The sequence below is a fragment of the Montipora capricornis genome, chromosome 3 (genome assembly GCF_036669925.1).
Source record: "Montipora capricornis isolate CH-2021 chromosome 3, ASM3666992v2, whole genome shotgun sequence".
Classification (NCBI taxonomy): domain Eukaryota; kingdom Metazoa; phylum Cnidaria; class Anthozoa; order Scleractinia; family Acroporidae; genus Montipora; species Montipora capricornis.
This window is the reverse complement of record NC_090885.1, coordinates 8137175-8144674: the sequence shown is the minus strand read 5'-3', so window position 1 is coordinate 8144674 and position 7500 is coordinate 8137175. Positions and strand designations below refer to the sequence as shown.

At 39.1% G+C, this 7500-nt stretch overlaps 1 protein-coding gene and 1 pseudogene across 1 annotated transcript in view; both read left to right on the top strand.

Moving 5' to 3' along the window:
• LOC138042070 (methanethiol oxidase-like) overlaps positions 1 to 2730 on the top strand; it is a 21488-nt gene extending 18758 nt beyond the window's left edge. The window contains exon 11 of the mRNA XM_068887812.1: positions 2342 to 2730. Coding sequence (XP_068743913.1) covers positions 2342 to 2504 — 163 coding nt within the window. The 3' untranslated portion in view covers positions 2505 to 2730. The remainder of the gene's footprint in view (positions 1 to 2341) is intronic.
• Positions 2731 to 3992: 1262 nt separating this feature from the next.
• On the top strand, positions 3993 to 6954 carry LOC138042072 (uncharacterized HIT-like protein slr1234; annotated as a pseudogene).
• The last annotated feature ends 546 nt before the right edge of the window (positions 6955 to 7500 follow it).

Below are 7500 nucleotides of genomic sequence, written 5' to 3'. Positions count from 1 at the left end.
CTAGTAAGGTAGAAGTGTGGTGGAATCTTGGCATATGGCCAACACATTCAAGGTTTTCGATAGCTTTTCAAACTACCGGATTTGATTATGAAAGTACCGTACGTGGTTATTTCCCGTTGTTAGGCCAGTGTATTGGGAGCGAATCCACAAGAAGGTCTGGAATTCTCAAAAATCTCAAAAATGCTATTTACATTTTTGAAATTGGAGAAAAAAAAAACAGAAAACTAAACTTATCGCTTGAATGAAATGCCCGCATGCATCAGATCGGTCATTCTGTGTAGTAAGAAAAATAAGGCATTGTGACTTCTTGTTAGATTGAAGGAATCGGGCATTGCGCGATTGTCTTGTGTTTCTTCAGCCCCTAGCTATAGCTTCCTGAGATACCGAAGTCCGAAAAAAAAAAGGAAAAAAAAAAGCCAGCGAGTCTTAAAATTCATAGCGTCAAAGTGCCGGACGTGAAATGGTAAACAACCGGACAAAACGCCCCTGGCCTCAAACGAAAACCCTGCAAACTGTAGGTTGCAGGTCATTATTTCACCATAACTGAAACAACCCAAACATTTGCTATAATGGTAACATTCGCACTAAACACTATTCTTTAGATAATGTTTAAGCCTAAGGTTAGCATTTTTGCAAAGGTTTGGGTTGTTTCAAATATGCTAGAAACTTTGATCTGCAATCCTAACCTGCATTTTATACCCCTCGGCACATTGGTTATTCAAGTAACTTATCAGAAGAAGGTAGTCCCTTTGTAATGTCCTCTCGGAAGGCGAAGGAGATAGCGTGATCGGGAAGTTAGTTAGCTGACGTTGTACGGGGATACGTCCCTGGGTTCGAATGCTGTTCTGATTACCAACTGGCGAATCTGTCTTCAACGATCTTAAATTGCTGTTATTAATCAAGGGTTTGTCTCTTTCCAGTTGGGTTTTCGAATGCTTTTAGATTAATTCGCATGAATTGTTCTTTCTATACACAGCCACACGGAGCCTTAAATAAACTCATCTGTGCGTTTTTTCACTTTACGATGAGAACATTGATATTAATAAGGCCTGTAGAACATGTGATTAATAAAGAAGCCATTCGGTGATTGCAGTCCTCAGTGTCGGTAGTGACTCTTTGGCCCCTCTTTTGGAGACTGTGTAACTTTCCGGGCCCGAAAAGCCGTTATTGAACCTGCCATCCGTTTATTGTAAAAAGCTGGTCTTTTAGTATGTTAAGTATGTTATCAAGAGAACTAAAGGCAAAATGGTAGTGAAATTGATGACACAATTGTGACACTCGAAAAAGGACGGAAATGTTTCGCGGGGCTTTCGAGAAACAGGCCCCTGGCCTCTCGGGTATTCCATTCATCTTGGATGAGTGAATGACTGATATCGGAATTGTTACGTTAGAACCTTGCGTGACTCTCTCCTGAACTTGGCACCGGCTAGGACAACCTCGTCCCCAGCGTCCGCTTTTCTTTTGGTCAGCACCAAGAACACGGACTCTGGCTACTTCCAATTTATGCGCAGTTGTTGTGAAGGTCCATTTTTGTAACCGTTGACAACTACTGTTGTTTCAATCTCGTTCCCAGAGTCATCGTTCCCTTGACCAGCGGTCGGGAAAGAGAGACTCTGGTTGAATCCAAAAAAGGCCATATTTGACTGGCTGTTGAAAAACGGTTCCATTTCCTGCCATTTTCAGTCTAAACTCGAAAATCGTGCTTTCTTGTGGATTTTGAAGATGATCTAGAAATAAATCTTACCAGGTCCGTAACGTTTTTGTTTTTGAAAATACAGCTATTTTCACTTGCGTGACACCAGATGCTGAAATCTGTTTTGATTGATAAAATGTATCTCGTTATTGTTTATTCTCCGTAGTTTAAAGGCTTCGAGTGTATTAGGAGATGTGTTTATACTCATGTGTACTGTCTCGCGAGTGAAAAGTAAGCGCTGTCATGGCAAGGTGAACTCCATTGTTGATTTCCAACCGTCTCCTCTCACGCACGCGCAGTTGTTTAACCGGTTTTGGATTATTCCAGAGCCTCCCGCGCCCGTTCTGCTGGACAAGGGTAACGGAGGCTCTGGGAACGAGATTGCTGTTGTTTCAAATTTCTGAGCGTGCGTAGACGAAACGGAAGTCTGTGATTTGCGGACTTCCTGCTTTCGGGAAGTGTCCGGAGTTCGTGGTCTTGGTGCTGTCCAAAAGAAAAGCGGACTCTGTGGACGAGATAAACTACTTCAATCCACTCTAAAATAAGAGCAAAAGTAATATCATCTACGTGTACTCTGTTGGTGTGCTTTGTGAGAGGGATTCTCCTCGTGTATTTCTCAAATTTTGCCTATCAATTTTTTTTTCTCAGGAAAGGAAGCATGTTGCTCCAAATCGACGTTGATACAGTGAATGGCGGACTGAAGTTGAATCCTGATTTTTGCGTTGACTTTGGTGACGAGCCTGGCGGACCTGCACTTGCCCACGAAATGCGGTATCCAGGGGGCGACTGTTCCTCTGACATCTGGCTCTGAATATTTTGTGGCATCATAAAGGCAGAATAAATAACAATTAGCTAGTGCCAATTGAACACCACAATCTATATTTAGGTGTGACTCGGATCGGTTAATCCTGGGAAGCTTATTCACATAGGCTTTAGCTTAGTAGTATTAAACTCATTTATTGAAACATCATACATTACAGTCGTAGGACTGAATTACGTACAATATAAAAGTTACAATAAAAAATTGTTAATTACAATTCTGTTTAAAGGTTATTTACATCGCGTGGCTAATACTCAGGTGAATTGGGCATGGGCCATGGGCATGAAAATAAGTGAGGGGGTGGTATAAGTATTGATCCATTTTATATAACACGAAATAACTTTGGCACATCGTTAGCAGCAATAAGATGTGAAATCTTAACTGGTATATAAGATGATATGTTATCACGTGACATGTCAAAGTTATTTTTAGCACAGGAATCTCAACAAAACGGCAACACTTTTCATCATTTTCTGGTGGCTGGATTTACCTTTATGATGTTAACACCGTTGGATACATCATTTCTGTGTTTGGACATTTCAAGATAATTTGAAATAAATGTCCGAAAAAAGAAATTACTTTCCATAGGGGACTGGGCACTAGTACAAAATGCCGTATATTTCCAAAAATAAAGACATATTTAACAAAGGCCAAGCACAGTTTGTTGTCATTTACCATTTTGATTAATCTAATAGTAGCGAAGTGAAATGAATTTTAGCATAGACTATTGCCGTTTTTTACTTTGAGTTTTGTGGCCGTAACAAGTCACGTGATCTCATTTTTATACGTCATCGACATTAATATAAAAACGTTTGTGACGTTATTAGTTTGCGAAAGTCTTAGGTCAGTTATTACTAAACTGTCAGAAGTTAGACCACCCTCTTACTTTTTTGTGCAATAATTTGGGGCCAGTTTGGGGCACATGCCTTAATTAATTTTGCCCTCTATATGTGATTAACATGTAATGGCAATGTGCTCTCGTACAATTAAAGATTAATTTCACTTGTATTTTCAAAGTTGTCGAAATTGCCCTCGTCGCTTCCCCAGTCGGGAAATTTTGTGAAAACTTTGAGAATACACGTGAAATGAATCCTTAATTGCCCTCGAGCCCAAGCGATTACATATACTTATCCGAAAGGACTTGAAAGTCTAACCACGTGCACATTCAGCTGCCATATTACAAAGGCAGCACTTTCATCACCCTACCCTGAGTGGGGGCACTGCCGGGATTGAAACCCACAACCTCCCGCAAACTGTTAGTTGAAAAGAATGAAAAAGGCCTGCCAAGTCCTCCCCTGCTTCTTATGATCCGAAAGGATTTAAACCGGTTTAAGTGAGGGTCCCATTCTGCCTCCCCATAAAAGAAGGAAAGATTGCGTGACAAGAAGCAAATAAACGATCCTGTGATTTCTTTAACAGGAAGTCCAGTCCATTGGTTAATCTGTTTTTGTTATCCGTTGTTTGGTCCGTCGTGTATGGGGAACATATATTGTTCGGAGACACGCCATAAAAATCACGTCCAAGTTCGAAGAGTTTGGAGAACTGAATTATCCGAATGGCGCTGTCAGCGCTGCGAAGAAGCACGTTTTTCACAAGCAAACTCTTGCTCACAGCGGCTGCAGCTATAAGTATTGCTCCAAGGTTAATTCGAGCCGATTTTTGTTCTGATGGATAATGCAGTGATGAGGTTGAGAAAGCCAAAGTTGCTTCCGAAGCTGCAGAGAAGTATCGTCCAGAAGACTCAATATTCAGCAGGATTATTCGCAAGGAAATTCCTGCTGACATAATACATGAAGATGAAAAGGTTGGCTGAATAATTTTGGATATTTTCTTCATAATATCCCCTTAATTAAAAAAATCGATCTATAACATATTTAATATATCGATGAGCACAGCAAGGAGCATTCACATGTGGTTCTGAGGGAGATGGATTCTTGGGGAGGTACAGACGGCGGGAAGATTGTTGGTGGGGGTGTTTTTTGAAATGCTGTGGCCAGTGGGGTGCCAGGTTTCATAACAACCCCTTCCATACAGTTGTAGTATGTGTAATGAATTTATTTCTGCAATTTCACGCGTTGCTTCCATTTGGGTCAGTGAGCTATGATACGTGGGAACTGATGCGATTAAATGCGGATCATTTGACCATGCATAATTGAATTTATTTCAAATAATGCCTTGTTTAATTGAAATGGCATTTACCGGTATTATTGCTGAATAATAGTGCTAGTGGAATTCAGGATGCTACCAACACGGTATGCTAAGCGAATAAAATTATTTGCATGTTAGATGCAATACTAAATGTATATTATATATGTTCATCACCTCACATCCTGTATAGAGCGACTACCTTGAAAAAGTGTTTGCAATTTGTTTCATGGACCAATGTTTGGCAAGATTAAAACAACGCTTCTCCTTATTCCCGACAAGGAAACTCCAAATATGGGCAATAAACAGTTTGATTGCCCAATCACATTACTGCATTTCAAATGACGTCAAAGTGAAACTTTCCAGAAAGTTCCATGGAAAAATGACGTTGTTTTCATCTGTGTTCACCAAGCCAATAAGAATTTGCACTTGTTTGTTTTTGTTCGATAAGCCAATTTTTCTTAAAGTTCTGTTTTTCACTTTAAAATGATATTTTGATGGCATCAAAATGTTTTGTATTTCTTTCACTAATTTTTGTCCTTGTAAACGTTAATCTAAATATTAATAAATAAAGGAAGACATGTACCAGCTTCCAGCTTGGTAAAGGTATGAGGCAAGGTTTTTGTTCTAATAGGCTATTGCATTTCGAGATGTAAATCCAGTGGCACCAAAACACATTTTAGTGATTCCACGGAAGCCCATCACACAACTAGCTGCAAGTACAGAAGATGACATACCAGTAAGTACATGTAGATTTTTGGTGCAATTTATCATACAGTACAATTATTCAAGAATTGACTTTAAATAGTCATAATTACCAGTAAGCAAGTGTATAGAATTGCAGACTACTTTTCAATTTAATTCTGACTGTTGTTATTATGTGTACCAGAGACTGTGATTCCGTGAGAACACTGAGCACTGGCTGTTTCTAAAATCACAAAATAAGCTGTAGAGGTAATCCATTTTCATGACTCCCACCAAGGAGGACAATAGTAGTCTCCACTCTCTGAGAGTGCACACAAGAACAAGAAGAGTGTTATTTGCAGTGTTACCTTTACAAGTAGGAACCTGCTGGCAGTTTTTATTCTGGGCACTGACCTAAAGAGCCACAGCCTCTGTGGATGAGATCCCAAAGCTTGTATTTTCTCTTGGGACTTATAATGGTGCCAAGAGAAACTGGAAACAATGCTTATGCAAAATTTTGGAGGGACAAGCAAAGAATATTATGGTATTTTTGATATTGGCTAATTGATGTTTTGTTTTCTTGTCCATTCAGCTTCTTGGCCACTTGTTGTGGGTAGCAAAGACTGTTGCGGAGAAGGAAAATTTGAATGACAGTGGGTATAGAATTGGTAAGAGAGTGAATTGTGACATGCTTCATCTTTTCACGAGAGTGGTGCTATCAACTTAGATAGTTGCCTTAATCCTGCAAGTCTCTTGTTGCTTGGGAGTAGTGAGCAGAAAACAAGTCATTTTATTTATCCAAGCAGAGAAATATTCATGCTTGAAATGTATTTAATTAATAGGGCAGTTTGCTATTCTTATGGTCAGATGGAGACAAGCATGAAACAGAGGCCAGTGTGATGGATCTTTTCAGATTTGTTGTTATATCATAATAAAATCATTATTATTTCAATGCACAAGCAGGTGGAATTCTATGAATCCTGCAATCTAATTGGCTCTTGCCCGCCAACCTGGGTGGAATCTTAGCCCTGGCTGTGTGAGCTTTTGTAATGATCTTAAATTTCCGTTTGTTTGACACCAAATTCGTTCACATACAGAAGTAAGTGTTTCAAAACTGATTTTTACCAGACAGGAGGGGTGGAATTATAATTCATATAAAAATAACCTGACCTGTCAGTGTGGGAAGGTCTAGCCCTTTCTAACTCCAAGAGACAGTATTTGATTGTCTACTCTGGGTTGTACTCTTCAGCAAATTTTACACCTTTGCCACAGTAGTCAGCTGAATTTAATGCAAACCCTTACATCCTCCATTCTACCTTGTTTTCAGTTATTAACAATGGACGAGATGCTGCGCAGTCTGTCTATCATCTTCATATCCACATTCTCGGTGGACGCCAGATGTCTTGGCCTCCCGGTTAAGTCGTTCAATGCAAACACATCAAGCTAAGCCTGTTTGTAAAAACACGTGTTTTCGTGTTCCTTTTTTATAAAATTCAAGTAGAAAATAATAAACCTTATCAAAATCATCGGTGTTTTTTCAATTAATTTGTAATTCCTTATAAAATTATTGTATTTTTGCTAAATATGTAATAAATTTGATTTCGTGTAGATATCCAATTAGTTTTTCATTGAGAAACAACTGAAACAATGCCGGCTGCTGTTTATTCAAGGGCACCCAACGTCAATTTTCGGAAAATATCTGTTCGTAAGACGATTTGAGATCTAGAATTTTCGAAACATTTGTGCTTGCCTGCCTGTCCTAGGATTTTCGAACATCTAAAACATGGTATAATTGTCCATTTTTAACGGATTTTTACTCTAAAAAGCTCACCTAGAATTCTCGGGAGACTTTTTTCTGGCTGAATTTTTCGAAAAGGTAAGTTTTCATCCCTATAAATTTCGGATCACTAGACTTTCAGCTGGGAAATCCGAACAGATGAAAAATTTTTAGGGGATAAAAATATACCTTTATCTACCGTTTAAATACTAAAATACGTTTAACAATGCTATGTCCAAGTGGTTTTGAACTATATTCTCGCTGGGTGCCCCTGTTTATTATGTCGCATTAAAGAGGAGAAGTCAGGTTCCGTCCAAGAATTTTTTCCTTACAGTGACTGCTATTTTGAAACCTTTCTAGAAATGGTCAAGATACATCACC